We start from the raw sequence: 21268 nt of genomic DNA, 5'->3' as shown, positions 1-21268 counted from the left end.
GTATGTATGTGTATATGTGTGTGTGTGTGTGTATATAGGCAGCCCTGTGTGTGTGTGTGTGTGTGTGTGTGTGTATACATAGACAGAGATATGGACAGATATAGAGAGTAAATGGAAGGGAAGAAGACACTGGGGTGGGGAAGGGCAGAAAGGGGAAGGTGCTTGGTGGAGGGAGGGGGAGAGGAGTTAGGAAAGGCTCCTAATTCCAGCAGCCAATACACTTGATCTGCACCCAGGCAATGATTTATATACAGTCTGCATAGGCTGTCCCATATAATGTTCACTGGGGGTGGCACACAGAACTAGGAATGTGCAGCTAGGCTCTGGGTCCGGGGAATGAGAGAGGTCAAGTTAATTATAACTCACCCCACCCCTACCTTGTCACCCATGTGTCCAGGCTGAAGACTGGATCCAAGAGAGAACTCGCCAACTAGAAGAACCCAGTCCGTGGGGTTCTGGTGACCTGAAGGACAAGCTGAAGTGCTTACAGAAGCATCAGGTCTTTGAGGCTGAGGTCCAGGCCCATGAGGAGGTTATAACCCAGGTCACCAAGGTAACACCAAATAGCTCTCAAGGGGCTTCACACTCTAATTGGTGAAGATAATACTTCCAAGCAGTTTTTGTTGTTATCGAATCATTTCAGTCATGTCTGACCCCTTTTGGGGTTTTGGGGGGGGCAAAGATAATGGAGAAATTTGCCATTTCCTTCTCTAACCCATTTTACAGATGAGGAAACTGAGGCAAACAGGGGTTAAGTGACTTGCTCAGGGTCACACAGTTAGTAAGTGTCTAAGGTTGGATTTGAACTCAGGAAGATGAGCCTCCCTGATCCCAAGCCCAGCGCTGCATCCATTGAGCCGCCTAGCAGCCTAAGCAGTGCTGTGCTGGTAAATGCTTAACAACCTACTCACTGAAGAGAAAAATGTGCCCACGACAGACTTTTAAGTTTAATCTGCTTTATTGACATTTTTCTGTCTTTCTCTAAAATCTAAACAATCAACCAAACAAAAACACCGAGCTCTGATTTATAGCACATGCTGATTTCTGGAGTGTAAACGCTCACGCTGCAGATTTCACAGCTGGCTCTTGGGAGCCCATAGGAGCTGCTTCCAGCACCCCCTGCCTTTAGGAGCATTCACTTGCAGAATGAATGGAAAGTTCTGGGGTGCCTGAGAGAGGGGCTGCAGAGCAGATGGCAAGGACCGGGAGCTCTTAGGCTAAATCAGGCCTCAGGAGTGACCCACTAGCACTGGGAAGGGCAGGAAGTGGACCCAAGGGTTGGAGTGGAAAGGGGATTCTGGGTTCCCTCCAGCAAGGGTAAGAGATGGGGGAGGGTGCTCAGTGTCCAGCCAGAAAGAAAAAAAAAGGCATTATCCCAAGGGTTGAGGGTGGGAGACAGTACTTTAGGGACAAGGGACCAAGAAGATGAAATCTCCTGTTGCCTGGCCTTCATTGCAGAAGGGAGAAGCTCTCGTGGCCCAGAGCCATCCTCAGGCTAGAGAGATCCTAGAGAAACAGCAGAGACTTCAGGATGACTGGCACAAGCTGAGACAGGCCATGGTCTCCAGGGGCAGGGGCCTGGAGGATAAACGGGATTTCTTAGAGTTTCTACAGCGTGTGGACCAAGTAGAAGCCTGGATCAGGGAGAAGGTAGGAATGATTTCACGTATACCTATGAATCTATGCATTATGTATCTGTATACCGACACATACGCATATATACACACATATCTATAGATACGTATAGATACTCTATATTATATCATTGTTACTACCTTGTATATTTTCCATATCTATAGATATTCACATATAACAATATATTCTATATTTGCATATCTTATGTGATATCATTATTATATCTTTTATATCTATAAATATATTCATATAAAATATATCCTATATCACTATATTATATATTTATATATCTGTAAATATATTGATTTCTATATATATGCATACACAGATATATTGTGTATCTGTATGTTGTATTATATAGAACACTATTATATTTTTGCATATCTATAGATACACATATAAATATATTATATTTTGTATACGTATCTCTATATAAGTATATGTAGTTTGATCTAGACCTGTAGTTGGGGCATTTCAGGAGACTTCCACTGTGGAAATTCTCTCTGCCAAAGTAGATCAGCAACCTGTTTATTGGTCAACTTATAGTATGAATGAATGAATATGAATGAATGAAAAAACATGAATGAATGAAAAAACTTTTTGTGTGCCAGGTATATAATCCTCTCTTTCCTCCCAGGAAGTGATGGTGAATATTGGAGACTTGGGGCGAGATTATGAACACTGTCTACAACTCAGCAGGCGGCTGAGTGAATTCCGAGGCACTGCCTTATGGGTAAGAGGCGTGAGAGTTATAAGGGATGTCTGGCAGGGAGTCTGAGGTGCTTATGAATCAGGGGTTGTAAGGTGCCTGTGTACAGTAGCTTCTGTACCTTAGACCTGGCTGCATTCTCCTCTCTTCCAGACTGAAACACCCACATTCCAAACACAGCTGACCCAAGGGGAAATTGTGAGGCCAGCCAAAATCATCTGAATCCTCCAGCCTTTTCTTCCTATGACCTTTCCCTCCACTTTTTTTTCAGTACTTCTCTTATCATTTTCCCTGACTTCACCCTCTAGTTGTCAAGAAAATTACTCTAATTAAAGTATTTCCACTCAGATAGGAGTAACTTATTACTTAACCCATTTTGTGATACTTGCATTCTAAAAGAAGATTTAAGAGAGGGATAGTTCATGTAAATGAATGAATTTCCAATGGCAAAGTTGCAGGAATTGTGACAGCTGGGTAGGATGGGTATTTTTGGACATGGAAGCTTCACATAAGTATATTGTGTAAAGCAGTAATGTCAAACTCAAATAGAAATGGGGCCACTTCAAATCTGGCTTCAGATGCTTGCTAGCTGTGTGACCCTGGGCAAGTCATTTCACCCAGATTGTCTCAAATGATACTCATAGTAATAACGATCAGGGAAATGTGGCCACTAAACCTTACCTACACTGGCACAAATTGATGTTGAAAGCCACATTTTAACATTATCTATGTTCCTTGTATTTTTATTTTGTAAAATATTTCCCAATCATATTTTAATTTGATTCTGGGTCAACACCTCTGATGTAGAGGACCACTTAATTAGACCAACCTAAACCCAAACAAGGAAACTAGTCAGGTTCCTGGAGGGGAAAGAAAATGGACTTGAGAATCAGAGGCCCTGGGTTCATATCTCACCTCTGAACCTACCCATGTGACCTTAGACAAGGCACTTAACTAACCTGTGTCTCAGCTTCTTCATTTGTAAAATGAGAGGGTGAGAGTAAGTGGTCTCTGAGGTCCCTTCCAGTGCCAGACCTGTGTTTGACCCTGTGATCAAAAGAAATCCCTAGAACTGAAACATTTCCAAAGGACTCATGATGCAAAATACCATCCACATCCAGAGAAAGAACTGTGCAGTTGGAATACAGAACGAAGCAGACTATTTTCCCTTTTGCTATTTTCGATTTTGTTTCGTTTTACTCAAGCTTTCTCCCATTTGTTTTAATTCTTCTATGCAACATGACTAATGTGAAAATATGTTTAATAAGAGTATATGTGTAGAGCCCATATAAGACTGCATGTCATCTTGGAGAGGGAATGGAGAGGGAGGGGGAGAAAATTTAAAATTTATGGAAGTGATTGTTGAAAACTGAAAACAAATAGATTAATTATAAAAAAAGAAAAGAAAATGAAACATAAAAAAAAGAAATAGTAAGAAGAGGAGATGAATGAAAACCCAAGAGACAAAAGTTTCTGGATAATTAATAATTTATCAATTAGGCTAGCAAATAATTAATACAGGGATGGTCATTGGTCTCTCAGTAACCAAAGACAAAGATGGAGATCATGGAATGCTTAAATACCTTTGGAAAAGTGGATGCCCCTGACAGGTGGAGATCCACTCTGACTGGTGAACCATCAATGAGGGGGTAAACATATCAATGAGGAGTTACTTTAGCTCCTGCTGCTTGATCTTGAGACGGAGCTGTCCATCTCCACCCAGACCACTCTCATTGAACAACGTGGGGTTTCAAGAGGCTGAGCCTAATGCTTTTAGGGCTGGAATTCATCTAGATTTGATTTCTCTTTACACTTTGATCAGAAATAAGCTCTCCTCGATGGGTGGTGCCCACCCAAGATTGAGGAGAGTGGCTCCTAGAAGATGAGGCCAATCTCATCATCAGTTTTGTCCTTCAGAAAATGACTGACCTACAAGGAATGGTCCTTGGATGAGGAAAGTAGAAAGGAAAAAAACTTCAATCCTAATTTGGTTATTAACATAAGAGAAAAATAATCATTTCTCTCAAAATACAATCTTGTCAGATCACAGAGGACAGGAAGGGAGTAATCTATATACCAAGGTTGGAATGGTACATAGGGGCCAGGTTGTGAGAAGAGTTTCAGTGTCTCAGTTATGCGATCGCAGATAAGTCATTTCTGGGTCTCATTTTCCCTGCTATAAAATAATGACCTCAAAAGTCCTTTTCAGCTCTAAATCTCTGATTCTGTGATTCTTGCCTCTGCCCTCCACCACCCACCTGGTACCCCTTTCTGAGTAATAGCAATTTTTCTGACTTCTGATAAGATTATGTTGATGGGGATGGGATCTGAACCCCCTAAAAGGAAAAGACTTTGAGGATCTGGACTCCCAAAAAGGAAAAGCCCCTGGACTTTGCCACACAGCCCAGTCCCTGGCATTCACCTGAGGCATTGCCCATCTCAGTTAATAATCCTTTTAACTGCCCTTTCATTGTGGTCCTCATTGTCTGCACATGGCCCACCCCAGGCTACTTGCCACCCCTAGATCCCATCCAGATTTTCCCACAGTCTTTCTGTATAAAAGTGTCCATCTTTTCCCCATCAAACTGCTCAGACTCTTAAAATCTGGCATCACAAATAGACTCACTAGGAATCTCACCCACTCCAACCAGTGTTTTAATAAACTACTTAGACTCAAAAAAAGCTTGGGTGGTCAAATTCTATTGAGGCAGACCCATGTCCTTTGCCTTTGCATTGCGGGGTTCCCAAGACCCCTAGACCACAACAGCATGACTGGAAGATTCCCCAGACAATTACAGGAACTGCAGGGTGAAGAAATCCAGTGCCCACAGCCTCTTGTACCTTCCTGTTGCCCCTCAGATCTGACTCTTTCTATGCCAGCCCAATTTAAAGAAGAATACTCCCTGGGGAACAGTGTCTACTTTCTCCTCTGGGCCTGAGTCCACATATTGATTCTCTCTCCATTTGCCAGGATACAATAGATGACACCCACATCAAGGCCATTAATGCCATGTCCCTTCAGCTCAAGAGTCGAGACCCAGAAGAGGTCAAGATCACCTACCAGCGGCAACATCAACTGAATGAGAGGCCAGTCCTGAGGGGGGATGGTGGGAAGGGAATGGGTGGGAGTGGGAGGATACTAACAAACTCAGAAGGTGGACATGTTGTAGTTATGAGCCCAGACTGAATCTGGCCCCATTAATACCTATCCTCCTGCTTCTCCACCCTGGCAGATGGAATAATTTCCATGGCAACCTGCTCCGTTACCAGCGACAGCTAGAGGGTGCCTTGGAGATGCATGCACTGGTCCAGGAGCTGGACAATATCATAGAGAGGATTGGAGAGAAGGTAAGGAATACATAGAGACCAGAGTTATAGATTTCAGGCAAAAGTCATGGGGAGAAGGAGGTAGGGCCCTGTTTAAAGGGAGGACAAACTCAGTCCTGAGGGTCTCCTTGGCTCCCCACTTCCCTGTCTCTTCTAGATCACTCCAGGGTCTGTGCTACCAGTGTCTCCTTTGGCCACCCTGGAACAAAGCCATCTTATTTTATTTTGTTTTCTTATCCAAACCTGTGATTTCATGGGTGCAAGGAGATCTTGGTAAGGAAATTCCTTCTACCAAAGCAGGTTGGCATCCTGAAATCTGTAGTCTTAAATAGTTGGCTAGAGTCAACTTGCCAGCAGTCATGTGGCCAGTATGTATCAAAGGCAAGACTTGAATCTTGGTCTTCCTGACTCCAAGCCAGCCTGCTCTGGAATCAAGCAACCTAGGAATGACCAGGGGAAACCTGAGGATCAGAGACAGAATCTAGTGTGGTATTCAGAACCCTAGCAGGGAGCCTGAGGCTCTGAAAGAAATGGGAGCAGGGAGGCAGGGGTCCTGGGGAATGAGATCAGGGGAAGGGGCAGACACTGCAGTGCCAGAGGAAAGGGGAAAGGGGGTCCATAAAGGCTAATACATTGAATCCTGAGTTCCTTTCTCCCTCAAGTTTCTCCCCATGTCAATCTATCCTCTATTAAGCTGACTCTAGACCCAATACTCTATCCACTGTGCGACACTGTCATAGTAAGACTTTCTCTTTCCCTTCACAGAGTGCCCTGCTGCAGGCCCCCAACTATGGAAAAGACCTGGGGGATGTAGAGAGGCTGCTGAGGAAGCATGAAAAAATGGATCAGGAAATCAGTGTCATCCAGGCCCAGAAGGAGGTACGAATGGGACTGGGTCAAGAAGCGTGCCATGGGCTCTATTTGATTACCTTCCACAGTGCTCCAGGCAGGATGGGTAGTGTAATGGAGGAGGACATCAGACATAGGACAGTTCAACTATAGGTGGATGGAAAGCCCTGGAGATCCTAAAGGTGCAGCTACTGGGCAGATGACAAATCGCAGGAGACCTTGGGATGCTGCCACTACTTAGCACATGACTGGCATAGAGTAGGTGCTTAATAAGTGCATGTTGACTGAATGAATGAGTGCCCTACAGCAGTTGTTGTTCAGTCGCTTTTCAGTTATGTCAGACTCTTCATGATCCCATTTGGGGTTTTCTTGGCAAAGATATTAGAGTGGTTTGCCGTTTCCTTCTCCAGCTCATGTTACAGATGAGGAACTGAGGCACACAGGGTTAAGTGACTTGCTCAGGGTCACACAGCTAGTAAGTGTGTGAGGCTAGATTTGAATTCACAAAGATGAGTCTTCCTGACTTCCAGCCTGACACTCTATCCACTGGGAAGTAATAGGACCCTGACGGAGAAGCAAGCATTTTTTCCACCTGTCCCCCTACCAAGTTGTAAAATTAGCTCCAGTGCCTTACTCCACATGTGGGTATCTCCTGAGCATCAATACCTGTGTCCAGCTGGGGCTAGGGCACCACTCTACCCTCCCTTTTCCCATAGACCCTGGAGCAGGAGGTGAGTCGATTCTGTCAGAGTAGCCCCGGGGCAGCCCAAGCCCTCATCAAGAAACAGCGGGAGCTGAACTACAGCTGGCAGAGGCTGCAGGTCCAGGCCAAGCAGAGGTACGAATTTTTGTACAGCCCTCCTCTCCTTTCAGCTTCTCAGAATCTCCATTCCCATTCTCACTCCCCTCTAGGCAGTATGCCCCAGTCCATCTGGTTCTCCTAGACCCCCTGTATTGCTATCCCTGATCTATGGCCCCAAAGGACATTTTTAGTAGTGACTACAAATGTTAGAGGAAGACATTGCAGGGAAGAAGGTATAAGAAAGAAGAGCAGGACGGAGGAGTGGGCAATTTCAGGAGGAATAATCCAGGGCAATTTCAGTTGAGTGATAAAGGACAACAAATGAAGATCCCAGGACACCCCAAGTTTAGCACACAGATAATCTGATCTGATCGGACACATTTAAGCCAGAATTAGGGAGTGGGGGGTGAGGAGGCAGAACCCAGGAAAAGGAATGGTGATGGTCTGGGAAGCGACCAGGGCTAGGCCACCATGCTCTCCTTTATGATCACAGACATTGGTAGGGGGGGAGGAAGATCCACTACCTCCAAGTTTCACAGTCTCCTACAGGACCTGCCTCCTCCCCTCACACGACTACCCTGGGAAAAAAACATTCTCCCAATTCAGTGCTTTGGGGCAACACCCCAATGACCCTGAGTTAGTTACCCCTTTGACTGGGGCTGACTGGTCATCCCTGTGGGCAGGAGGGAGAAACTGGATTCTTCCTGCCAAGTACAGAAGTTACACACCATGCTGCGAGAACTGCTAGGCTGGGCACAAGGGATGAAGACTAAGATGGAGATGGTAAGCCCTCCCAGCAGTCCTGCTGAGGCCAGACGTCTGATCGAGGAGCACCAGGAACTCAAGGTCAGTGGGCACTGGTGCCAGCTTCTTCTCTCTCATCTCAGTTTTCTCAGCTTCCCTTATACTTAACTGCTGGCCCCAGCTTGGAATCATAGATCTGGAGGTAGAAGGGACCTCAGATATCATCTAGTCCAACTCCTTCATTTTACAAATGAGGAAACTGAAGCCCAGTAAAGTTAAATGATTTGTCCAAGGTAATAAGTGTCAGAGGTGGAATTTGAATCCAACTCCTCTGATTTTGGGGGGGAGGGGTGCAGTTAGGTGATGCAGTGGATACAATGCTGGGCCTGGAGTCAGGAAGACTCATCTTCATGAATTCAAATCCAGCCTCAGACACTTACTAGCTGTGTGACCCTGGGCAAGTCACTTAACCCTGTGTGCCTCAGTTTCCTCATCTGTAAAATGAACCGGAGAAGGAGATGGTAAACCGCTCCAGTATCTTTGCCAAGAAAAGCCCAAGTGGGGTCAGTCAGATGTGACTGAAATGATTCAACTGAACTGATTTTTGACTCTTGAGTCAATCCCATCCCCCTATTTCTCTAAATCCTCTGTCCCCAGGTTCATGCCTCCCTCCTAGCTGCCATTCATTTTATTTCCCATTCCCCACCATCATCATAGACACAATCCAAGACATTTTGCCTTTTTTAAACAAGGAGAAATAATTGGACCACCCTAATTTTATATGGCACACCATTATGATTTTTTTAATTTTAATTAACTAATTTATTTTTACAAGCATTTACCATCTCTCCCTCCTACTGCCTCCCTCCCCACTGAACAATTTTTTTAAATGAAAAATAAAATCCTCATAGCTCAGCAAAACAAAATCTCACATTGGCCATGTCTCATTCTGCATTTTAAGTTCATCAGCTTTCCGGAAGGAAGTGGGTAGTGTGGTTTGTCTTCAGTCCTATGGACTTGTTGCCCTATATTTTCCCTGGACCCCTCTCCACTTGTCCTTTCTGTCCATCATGAATTCCTGAGGGTCTGAACCCTGCTGTGTTACAGGCAGAATTATCAGCCAGGACAGAGAGTATCAACTTGATACGAAGCACTGGGAAACAGCTGCTTGGTGCCCCAGATATATGCCAAGCCTTGGCCAGTTTTGAGCATGAATTAACTGGGCTGGAGGAGAGCTGGCAGGAACATCAACTGAGGCTACAGCAGTCCTTGGATTTACAGGTGGGTGTAACCGGCCTCCATGCCCATCTCTTCCGTGGCCTCTACCTTCCCATTCCCCAACAGGAGTCTGTATCTATCAGTGCTCCTCTACCCGCCCTCACTTTGGTGGAAAGGGAAATCAAGCCTTCTCCTTTGCCAAAGATCCTATCAGTGGTTATCAACTGCTATAATCAGCACCCTTTAATTTTGTTTTGCCTGACCCAAAGGCAACTGACCTAGTTATCAAGCCTACCCTTGGCACAGACCTGCAACCTGTTCATGAGGGTCCTTTCTGTTGGATAAGATTTCACTGAATCTTTGCTACAACCAATTTACTTCTTCCGAGATGCCAGGCTAGAAATTAGAATTCCTGGCTTTTATTCTGTCCACTTCTGACTTGATCTATGGCTAGAGACCAGTCCCTAAGCCTTCATTCCCCTACCTGTGCCATAGGAAGTGTGATCCTACCTACAGTGACTGGACCCTCTGCCAAAATGCTTCTCCGTTCCCTCCCTTCTCCACTCCCATAGGTGTTCCTGAGCTCTGTGGAGCAGATTGAAAGTTGGCTCAACAACAAAGAAGCATTCCTGGCAAATGAAGAATTGGGTGTAGGTACCCAGGCAGGGAACAGGGGCACAGAGAAGCTGAACGAGTGTTCGAAATCAAATCAAAACAAGTCAGTAAATGTTATGCAACCAATCTTTATTGAGATAAAGAAAGCATTTGTTAAGCACTTACTGGGTACCAAGCATATGAGAGCATTGACTTGTGGACCAAGACCTGGAAATACAAAGACAAATGAATAAAAAATTAATTTCAAAACATTTTTAAGTATGTACTATGTGCCAAGTACAGTGTTAGGTCCTGCAGATACAAGTGCCACATCAAAAAATCCAGAAATTTGTATTCTAAAGGGAAAAATAATACGTTTAGGGGATTGGTGGAAAGTGAAGGTCACTTTGGTTTGGAAAATTGTTAGGATGGTGAGTAAGACCTTGGGGGGAGCAGATCAATACGCTTTATTTAGGAACAGTGGCAGTTACTGAGTTCATCTGATTTTTTTAAAACTCTTTTAAAATTTGTTTTCATTTAATAAATTTTCTCTTCTTCCTACTTTTCCCCTTACCCCCATGAAAGAGAAAAAGAAAAAAAAGTCCTCATCACAAACATACCTAATCATGCAAAGTAAGTTTGCTCGTTGGCCATGTCCAAAAATGTACATCTCGCTCGCATTTCGAGCCCATCACTTTTCAGTGAGGAGATGGAGAGCGTATTGTATCATGGCTCTTCTGGTACTAATAATACTTCGTTGTATTGATCAGCTTTCTGGACTCTCTCAAAGCTGACAAATATATACTCCTACACTTCTTAATTTAAGGTCCTCAACATTAGGAACTATTTTTACCATTGTATTTATACTCCTAAGACAGCTTAGTGGTTAAAACATAGCCAGTGCTTAATAAGTGCTTTTTCATTCATTTATTGCCTGCTCATGCCCAGTTCCTAGCCCAATGTCTTGAACACAGGTGCTCTTCTATGCCTTGTATACAGTAAGTACTTAATAAATGCTTTATCTGGTTTCATGGTTCCAGAACTGAATCCTACCCCCACCCTGCTCCCTCCAAGGAAAGCAGTTGGGGAGGAAATTGGTCTCCAAGGAATGAATATTCTACCCTGAAGGAAAGGAAGGATGCTTTACAATGGCTTCACAGGAGAGGAGCCTGTACAATGAGACTTGGAAGAAGGATTCTGAGGATCAGAAATGAGAAAGGAAATGCATTTCAGGTTTGGGGGTTGGAGTGAACAGCCTAAGTGGAGACAGAGAGGTGGACCACCGGTTAAGGAGAATGACTGGCTATCTAGTTTGACCAGAACTTGGAGTATGTGAAGAGAAATGATGTGAAGACCAGAAATCAATCACCAAGCATTTATTAAGTGCTTACTGTGGGCCAGGCCTCATGCTAAGCTCTGGGGTCACAAAGAAAGGCAATCTCAGAAGCCCTGAGTTAGACGGGACCTCAGAGGCCAACTGGTCCAACCTATACCTCAGGGCAATTATATGGCACAGTGGATAGAGCAGAAAGATATGAATTCAAATCTAACCTCAGACACTTACTAGGAGTGGGACCCTGGGCAAGTCACTTAACCTCCACTTGCCTCAGTTTCCTCATCTGTAAAATGGAGTTGATAATAGCACCTACTTCACAGGGTTGTCATAAGGATCAGATGAGATAATAATTGTAAAGTGCTTTGCACAATGCCCAACATGTAGTCAGCACCATATACATATTAGCTATCATTATGGTGGCCATTGTATATATCCAACAAATGATTATCCAGCCTTTGCTTGAAGACATCCAGGAAGGGACCACCTGGTATCTCCCAAGTTGGTTCTATTGGAAAGCCCTAATTAGCAGGGAGTTCTTCCTTGCATCAAGCCAAATAATTGTCATTCATCTAGCTATTTGTGGTTTGTAGAACATTTTACGTGTTGTCTCATTCGACACTCCCAACAACCCTGTGAGAGAAGGACTTTTTTTTTTATAAGCCCAGACCAGTGGTTTCATCAGCGTAGGGAGTTTCAGATGAAGAATTTCCCCACCCTGTGTAGACAGGCAATTTCTCTGCTATTCATTTTCTTAAACAATTGTTTGGGGAATTGAGAAATGAAGGGACATTCCCAGAGTCACATAGCCAGTTTGTGTAGGAGACAGAATCCAAATCCAGACCTTCCTATACTATACTATACTATACATACTCTAGGTATTGTTATCATCCCTATTTTAAAAATGAGAAGACTGAGGGTCAGGGATAAATATAGCTAGTATATGTCAGAGGTGGCATTTGAAAGCAGCTTGAGGTGCGCCTGGGAGCTTGGTGAGGTAGATACAGTCCTATGGGGATGAAACAGAGATGCCCAGTTACGAGTACCAACAAAGCAACTTTTCTACCCTTACCCTTAAATAGAGTGAAGCCAAGTCAACGAATTTAATTCCAAAAAGCAAGACACTTGGCCCGGAAATGGGGATATGAAGGGGAAAAAAATAGGCCATGTTCTCAAGGACCTTATCCTGAGGGGGGAAAGGAATACAATACTTAGAGAGATAAGTAAATATAAGATAATTGGAGGAGGGAAGACTTTGTATTTGAGGAATGGAACCTAAGATTTGGAGGCCAGATTTCTCTGGGCAGGATAGTTGCACTGAGTGAGGACTGTTCAGTAGGATGGATGGTAGCTGGGCAGGTGAAAAAAGGCAGGTACATTGGACTAAATCTGGATATTCTCAACCATCCTTCCTAGAATTCCTTGGCCACCGTGGAGACCTTACAGTGGAAACATGAACAGTTTGAGAAAGGGCTAGAGACCCAATTGGAGAAGATCAAGGCTATGGAAGTCATGGCACTCAACCTGAACCAGAGCCAACATCCCAAGGCCCAGTGTATCACTAGCAAGTGCCAACTAGTGCTTTCAAGGTACCTCTTAGGTCCAGTGGGTGAGATAACAGAGGGTTCTGGGATGGCAATAGCCAGAAACCTGGGCACTATGGTTCCACAGGTTGGATTTGTGTGGGTGTTAGAGCCTGTGAAGGAGAACCCTAGGCAAGAATGATGGGCATCCTGTCCTTGGTTACCCTCTTTGAACTTCATTTTTCCAGCTGTCTGTCATGGGTCATTCCCCAGAACTGTATTATCCACTGCTACATCGATTGACACACCTTTGAAAAATAATTATACATGGGGCAGCTTGATCATGCAGAAGTTAGAGCACCAGCCCTGGAATCAAAAGAACCTGAGTTCAAATCCAGGCCTAAGACACTTAGTCACTGTGTGACCCTGGGCAAGTCACTTAACTCCAATTGCCTTCAAAAGGAAAAAAAATAAAAAGAATAAAATGTACGTGTCAGTCAACTAGCATTTATTAAATACTTACTATGTGGCACTGAGTACATTCCATTCTAATGGAACACTCAGCATGCAAATAACTATGTATTTACAAATATGTACAGGAAGGTGATTTCAGAGGGATCACAGCTTGGGCAGAGGGTTGAGGAGGGGGCCAGAAAAGGCCTTCTATGGAAGGGGGGATTTGAGCTGAGTCTTTAAGAAAGCCAGAGAAACTAAGGGGCCCAAGTGGGCAGAGGAGAGGAGAGCATCCCATACATGGAGGACAGCCAGTGCAGATACACAGGGACACAAGGTGAATTGTTGTATCTGAGGACCTGTTAGCAAGTCAGGGTAGAGGGATCTTGGAGTAGTGTAGATAGTGTGACTGGATTTCAGGGTATCTTAGAGGGGTGGAAGAGAGCATGTGTAAAACTCTTTAAAGAACCTTAAAAGAAGGAAGCAAGGGAGGGAGGGAGGGAGGAGGATAAGCATTTATATTACAAATATTATAAGGGCACACAGAGTTAAGTGACTTACCCAGGATCTCATAGCTAATAAGTAAGTGTCTAAGGCTGGATTTGAACTCACAAAGATCAATCTTCCTGACTCCATGTCCAGTGTGCTCTGTGCTGCCCCACAGGGAGGGATTACACTGTGATTTCTAAGGTCCCTGTATAAGTGCTCTGTTTCTTCCCCTTCAAGGAGGCAGTATAGTCCCAGGCTCCTTGTCTCTCTTTTGCAGCCTAAAGAGAGAAGGAGGCATGCCAGGGTGCTGACGATGGGTAGTTGTGATGTGTAATGGCAGTCTGGTACATGCACAGTTGGCAGTCTGGTACATGCACAGTCTAGTACATGTACTTGCTCAGATGGCATTTCCAGATGAAGTATACAAGGCAGCATTCGTGAATGTGCCTGACCCCTATGACAGATGTACAAAAGTCTGAATTAAGATTTATTGATTTCAGAGAAAATCCAAAACGAGATTTTGACAGGCTAGGTATTCGACAACATCTAAGAAAGTGCAATTTAGCAGAGCAGGGAAAGCAGTTTACATGATGATTACAAGGTAAATGGAAAGAATGAAGGAGAAGGGGAAGCCCCAAACTGAACATATGGTTACAATGACCAAGCTTGGCCTGAAGAAAGGATGAGAAAACGTTCCTTCCTCCCTTGTCTGCAGAGGTGGGAGTCTGTGGGTGTGGAACATCACATACACTGTCATATTTATTTGCTGAATGTTTCCTTCCCTCTTTGATCCTTTGTTACAAGGAATGGCTCATTGAGTAAGGGAGAGAGAAAGGATGTATTCAGAAATTAAGATGATATAAAAATAAAGGCTATCAATAAAATGAACCTTCTTATTTAAAAAGAAATTTAATTAGGATAAGTGTGCAATTTCCCCAGCATAGGTTGGACTCAGTGATTCCAACTCTGAAATTCTATGACTCCAGGGTTAGCAACTTGCTTTGTTTGTCACAAAGGAAAGCTATCCAAGGCATTTCTTCTCAGTGAGGCCAGAGGGCAGTTCTCTTCTACAATATAGCGCAGACCACTGCCCTTCCCGACCATGGACTCATTCACCCAATGTGCCTTCCTTCACAGGAAGGAGAAGCTGCTGGAGAGAATCCAGGGCCGACGGCACCAGCTAGAGGAATTCCAGCAGTTACAGAGATTCCTGCAAGACTCCTGTGAGGTTCGGTGATTCTTCTCCTCCCCATGTAGAGTGGTCAAGTCTGGGCCCTGCCAAGCTCTGGGGGGCAGTGGGAGAGAGAGACAGGGAGGGAGCTACCTCACTGAGAAACCTGGAATATGGTGGAAAGAACACTGGCTCTGGGTTCACATCCCATCTCTGATGCTTTACTGCCTGCCTGACCTTGGGCAAGTCAGCCTGCCTGGGTCTCAGTTTCCTTCTCTGCAAAATGAAGAGGTTAGCCTGGAGGGCTCATTCTAGATCTGTAAATCTAATTCTAATTATTCTAAACTCTTTCCAGATCTATGAATCTAATTCTTGTACAATTATTCTAAGTCTACAAAAATCTAATTCTAATTCTTCTAACCTCATTCTAGATCTATGAATCTAACTCTAATTCTTCTAACCTCATTCTAGATCTATGAATCTAACTCTAATTCTTCTAACCTCATTCTAGATCTATGAGTCTAATTCTAAATCTTCTAAACTCATTCTAGATCTGTGAATCTAACTCTAATTCTTCTAAGTTCATTCTAGATCTAGGAATCTAATTCTAGCAAACTCATTCTAGATCTATGAAATTTAATTCTAATCCTTCTAAACTCATTCTCGATCCTCGAATCTAATTCTTTCTAAGCTCATTCTAGATCTATGAATATACTTCTAATTCTGCTAAGTTCATTCTAGATCTATGAAATGAATTCTAATTCTTCTAAACTCATTCTAGATCTGTGACTAATTATTCTAAGCTCATTCTAAATCTGTGACTAATTCTTTTAAACATTCTAGATGTGTGACTAATCATTCTAAGCTCATTCTAGATCAGTCACTCTAATCATTCTAAGCTCATAGATCTATAAGTCTAATTCTAATTTTTCCAAATCCATTCTAGATCTGTGACTCTAATTCTAATTCTTCTAAGCTCATTCTAGATCAATGAATCACCCCACAGGACAGGATCCTCTGCTTAAGGGCAGACACAGAGACTTCTATTAGAAAGCAGGGAAGGAGAATGGGAGCAGGTCCCTGAAGCTCCTTGTTCATTCTCCTCTCCAGCTGTCCATGTGGCTGGGTGAGAAGAACCTCGTGGCCTTGGATGAGGGTTGGCGGGACCCTAGCACCCTACAGGCCCAGCTGCAGAAGCACCAGAGCTTTCAGGCCGAGCTGGATGCCAATGCGATCCAGCTTCAGAAGCTGCAAACGGTAAGGGCTCATGGGAAAAGGATACATGTATTGATAAGGATGGGATACCAGCAGATGACAGGCTGCCAGAGCTATGGGAGCCCCATAGACCTGCCCTGGACTGCCTGTTGGACGTCTCTAATTAGACCTGCTAAAGGCTTATCAAACATAGCTTGTCTAAAATGATGTTTTAGACAAGTGGCCCAGGGGTAGAATGATGGACTTGGGAGTTGGAAAGACCTGAGTTTAAACTCTGCCTCAGACACTCAGTAACTGTGAGACTTGGGGCAAGTTATTTAACATCTATATAATCTCAGTTTCCTCATCTGTAAAATGTTAGATTTTGGCCTTGGTGGTTTCTTTCAGCTCTAAATCTATGATCACCTATGATGTTCCCCGCCCCCCCCCTCAGAATGCAATTGCTTCCTGATTTCCCTTTTCTGTTGAGTGCACTCCCATCCTTTCACTTCCCCAGATTCACAATCTCACAGTCATCTCCTCACTCTCCCCCATCCACCATATCAGTTCTTGTTCAGTCATTTCAGTTGTGTCCAGCTCTTCATGACTCGATTTGAAGTTTTCTTGGTAGAGATACTGGAGTGGTTTGCCATTTCCTTCTCATCATTTTACAGATGAGAAAACTGAGGCAAACAGAGTTAAATGATTTGCCCCAGGTCACCCAGCTAGTAAGTGTCTAAGGATAGTTTTGAACTCGGGTCTTTCTGACTCCAGGCCCACTGCCTACCTGGCTGCCCCTCCATATCTAATCAGTTCCATATCTGTTCAACAAGTCCCATTGCTTCCAACTCTGATTCTAACTCTACAGTATCTCTCACATCCATCCTCTTCTGCCCACTCACACCACCACTACCCCACCTAGCTCAAGGGCTAGTACAATAACTGCTAGTCTTTTTGCCTCTTCAATGCTTTTTTTTAGGCCATTGAGGTTAAATGACTTGCCTAGGATCACACAGCTGCTAAGTATCTGAGGCTGGATTTGAATTCAGGTCCTCCAGACTCTAGAGCTGGTGCTCTATCCACAGCGTCCCCTAGCTGCCCCTCCAAAGCATTCTCTCTGCAGGTGCCAACTAAATACTCCTAAAACTTAGGCCTGACTGTCACTGCTACCCTCTCAAGAAGCTCAGATGTGATCTCACTGATCTAGGGAACCCCTCCTCCCTCTCCCGAAGTAGACTGGCACCTTCTTTGCGACTTAGTCTTGGAGAGTCATCAATGGAGCTGAGCAGTTCAGTGAATGGCTTAGGGTTACATGCCAATATATGTTAGTCAGGACTTGATCTCAGGTCTTCCTGGCTCCAAAGGCAGTTCTGTCTACACTCTATGTCCCCTCTCTGCCCTGTCTCAAAGGGTGTGTTAATGAACCTCAGGCAAGAGGAGGCAGGATGGTTAGACAATATTGGAGAGAGGTTGGGGGGGAGGGGAATAAAGAAGAGTGTCCTAGGGGGCCTCAACTCAATATCTGTGAATGCATTAATAGAGGATAAGGGGGGAAGGGAACCAGCACTTTTTAATTGCCTACTATGTGCATAGTACTGTACTAAGCCCTTTACAAGTAGTATCTCATTTGATGATCCATGCAGAACTTCCAGAGGAGCAGATTCCCTTTACCAAATGCAGATCTGTGCCTTCTTTGTAACCCACAGTATTAGAAAGTTGCCTGGGACAATGAGAGGTTAAGTGACTTACCCAGGGTCATATAGGTGATATATGTAAGAGGCAGATCTTGTACCTGGGTCATTTTGAATTTAAGACGCGCTTTTTAAGCCATAACATCTAAAGGCTTTCACAGTCTATCTTTGACCTACCTCATTTCACATTGCTTCCCTTACGTACTCTTCATTTCAACTAAACAGTTTATCTGAGATTCTTTTACATATTATTCCATTTCCTCTCCCCACACATTTGCCCAGGCCATGTCCCCCACCATCCACCATTGGAATCTCTAGTTTCCTTCCACTTTGCCTCCACCTTTTGGAATCTCCAGCTTCCTTCAAGGCTCAGCTCAAGACCACATCCCACACCTTTCCTCACCACCACCCCCAGTTATCATTGCCCCCATCTTAAAAATTTACTTGGTATATATTTTGTTTTGACTTATCTGTGTACATGTTGTTTGTTCCCAGTACAATACAAGCCCTGCAAGGACAAGGACTGTTTCCTTTTATCCTTTGTCTCCCCGGGATAGATCCAGAGCTACTCCATTTTAAGAATTACTGTACTTGGTTCACACATACATGTCTCCCCATACTAAGTCAACACCTGGCATAGTGCCTAGCTAGCCTACAGTAGACATTTAATAAATACTTGTTGGATGAATGAAGCAATACCACTCAAGAAGAGATTCGGGGTCATTGGTCAAAGAGGGTACCAGGAGTCAGTCACCTAATCAACAGATATTTATTAAGCTGTGGATAGAGTGCTGGGCCTAGAGTCAGAAAGACCTGAGTTCAAATCCAGCCTCAGACATTTACTGACTGTGTGACCTGGGCAAGTCATTTCACCCTGTTTGCCTCAGTTTCTTCATCTGTAAAATGAGTTGAAGAAGGAAATGGTAAACCATTCTAGTATCTTTGCCAAGGAAATGACCCCCAAATGGGGTCATGAAGAATCAGACACAATTGAACAACAAAATTTATGAAGAACCTGCTATGTGCTGGAGATACAAAGAAAGGCAAAGCAGCCCCTGCCTTCCAGGAGCTCACATTCCACTGGGGGAGGCAGCACGTAAATAATTAGGTTCATGTAGGATTCATACAGGGTGAGTGGATGACAACCTTAGAAGGGAAGTCTAGCAGCAAGGGGAGACCTGCGGGAGGTGTCATTGGAGCTGAGTCTTGAAGAAGGCTGAGGATGCCAGGAGGAGAGGACACAGAGGTGAGGAGGAAGAGCACTCCAGGTTCCAGCCAGGGAAAAGACAGAGGCCGACTGAGATCGCACCAAGGAGAGGTGTGACAACCAGCTCTTAGGATTAACTCTAGCTCTCTGCCACCTGACGGTGGATAAACTCTTCTTTTTGGCTTCAGGAAGGGGAGAAACTGCTGAAGGAGGGGCATCCTGCCCGGGAGACCATTCAGGAGCGGCTACAAGAGATAGGAGCTCTCTGGAGTCAGCTGCAGGTTAACTGCCTCAAGAAGGAAACCAAATTACAGGATGCTTATAAGGTGCTGACGGGTCATGGAGGTGGAGGGGGGGGCCATGGGCTACAACCAGAGGGGATGATAGAAGAGGACCTCTTCCCCTTCTTCCCACACTCTATTTACACTCTCCTCTCCCCCAAGGCCCTGCATTTCCAAAGGAAAGCAGAAGAGGTGGAAAGGTGGCTGGAGAACATGGAGGAGGAGCTTCGGGCTCCTGTGGGTGGACAGGACTTAGCAGATGTGAAGGAGCTGCTGGCAACCCAGGGAGAGCTGGAGGCAGCCATGAAGGGCCAGGAGGGATCAGTGCAGGCGCTAATGGACCAGGCCCATGCCTTTGGCTGTGAAAATCACTTCCTAGCTGTGGAGATGGAGGAGCAGGCCCAGCGTCTGCTCCAGAGGTAGGCAGCTTCTCCCACCTGTATCCTATGTCTCTTGTGTTCTAGGTTTCCCTTATTGCCTCATTCTCATCCTTTTCAGCTTCTACTTTTTCCTTCCCCAAAGGGAATGTCCTAAGAGAACCTCATCTTAGGCTTTATCTACCTCAGGCCCCCATTTGCCTCTCTTTTTAGAGGCCATCTCTCATTTGATCAGTTAACAAGCATGTATTAAACACTTACTGTAGACCAGGCACTGTACTAGGCATTTGGGGATACAAAGAAAGACAAAAATAGAGTCCCTGCCCTGAAGGAGTTCATATTCTAATGGGAGAGAAAACATGAAGAAAACAAAGTATACACACAAGATAAGTATAGGGTCAGTGGAAAATAATCTCAGAGGGAAGGAACTTGGGGGTGAAGGGAGGACCAGGAAACCTTCCTGCTTAGAAGGTGACCCAAAGAAAGCCAAGGCAGCCAGGAGGCAGACGCAATGAGGAACAGCCTTACCAGGTTTGGGGGATAGTCAGCGTACAGGTACAGTCAGGAGATGGAATGCCTTATGGGAAGATAAGGAGAAAAGCTTGTGTCACCAAAAGTATAATAGGTAGAGGGGGATTGTGGATGAAAGACTGATAAAGTAAGAAGAGGCCAGTGTGAAGAGCTTTATACCAAAAAGTGGACTTTCTATTTGGCCCTGGAGGTCATGGGGAGCCAGGAGAGTCTTCTGAGTAGAGGCCTGGATGAGCATAGCCAGCCCCATTCTCTACAATAATCCCTTTGGCAGCAGAGTGGACAATGGATTGGAATGGAGAGAGCCTTGTGGCAGGGACAGCTGCAGGCTTGGAGGGCAGTGTTGAGGGTCTGCACCAGCATAATGGTTATGTGAGTGGTGGGAAAGCATGCCAAGAGGTATTGTGAAGGTGAAATAATAATGGTGTACATGTGGTGACTGTGAGTGAAGAGTTTGAGGATGATACACCAAAGTTTCAAGCCCAGGGAACTGGAAGGTTGGTAGCACCCTTGAGAAAAATAGGGAAGTTCCCAAGAATTTGTGGAGGATGATTTTTGAGGCAGGTTGACTTTGAGTGTTTCTTTTTCCAACCTTGCAGCTCTTCTGCTATCTCTCCTTTCCTCACCCCCACTACCCTTGGTGACTGTCCCATGCCAGGTACACAAACCTGAGAGAGCCCCTCCAGGAGCGCCAGGGGTCCCTGGAGGCCAAGAGCCTTCTATACCAGTTCTTCCAGGATGTAGAGGATGAGCTGACTTGGGTGCAGGAGAAGCTGCCCTTGGCTACAGCCCAAGATTATGGACAGACCTTGAGTGCTATTCAGCAGCTCCAACAGAAGCACCAGGTAGGCCACAATGTCTCTGGGGCATGAAGAGTATGTGTGTGGGAAAGGATGGGGGTGTTATTTGATCTCCAGAGCTAGGTTCAAACTCTAGGGTGAGTTCACAGCATCCTAGATTTAGGGCCTGAAGGGGTTATAAAGATCAGTCCAGGTCTCTTTTAATAGATGGAAAAACTGGGACCCAGAGAGGCTGAGTTGCCCAAGGTCATCAGTAGGATGTAAGCTCCTTGAGGGCAGGGAATGTTTTCATTTTGTCTTTTCTTCCCCAGTATCTGGCACATAGGGAGTAGGGGCTTAA

At 44.7% G+C, this 21268-nt stretch overlaps 1 protein-coding gene across 1 annotated transcript in view; it reads left to right on the top strand.

Annotated features, from left to right (window-relative positions):
- Positions 1-21268, top strand: part of SPTBN5 (spectrin beta, non-erythrocytic 5) — a 94741-nt gene that overhangs the window by 52975 nt on the left and 20498 nt on the right. The window contains exons 38-53 of the mRNA XM_072623223.1: positions 398-553; positions 1459-1650; positions 2273-2368; positions 5316-5431; positions 5578-5692; positions 6437-6550; positions 7237-7358; positions 8006-8168; positions 9174-9347; positions 9857-9934; positions 12628-12800; positions 14814-14904; positions 15958-16104; positions 19128-19265; positions 19383-19639; positions 20787-20973. Coding sequence (XP_072479324.1) covers positions 398-553; positions 1459-1650; positions 2273-2368; positions 5316-5431; positions 5578-5692; positions 6437-6550; positions 7237-7358; positions 8006-8168; positions 9174-9347; positions 9857-9934; positions 12628-12800; positions 14814-14904; positions 15958-16104; positions 19128-19265; positions 19383-19639; positions 20787-20973 — 2319 coding nt within the window. The remainder of the gene's footprint in view (positions 1-397; positions 554-1458; positions 1651-2272; positions 2369-5315; positions 5432-5577; positions 5693-6436; positions 6551-7236; positions 7359-8005; positions 8169-9173; positions 9348-9856; positions 9935-12627; positions 12801-14813; positions 14905-15957; positions 16105-19127; positions 19266-19382; positions 19640-20786; positions 20974-21268) is intronic.

The sequence above is a fragment of the Notamacropus eugenii genome, chromosome 7 (genome assembly GCF_028372415.1).
Source record: "Notamacropus eugenii isolate mMacEug1 chromosome 7, mMacEug1.pri_v2, whole genome shotgun sequence".
Lineage (NCBI taxonomy): Eukaryota > Metazoa > Chordata > Mammalia > Diprotodontia > Macropodidae > Notamacropus > Notamacropus eugenii.
Note: the sequence above shows the minus strand (reverse complement) of the source record. Positions and strands in the feature narration are given on the sequence as shown.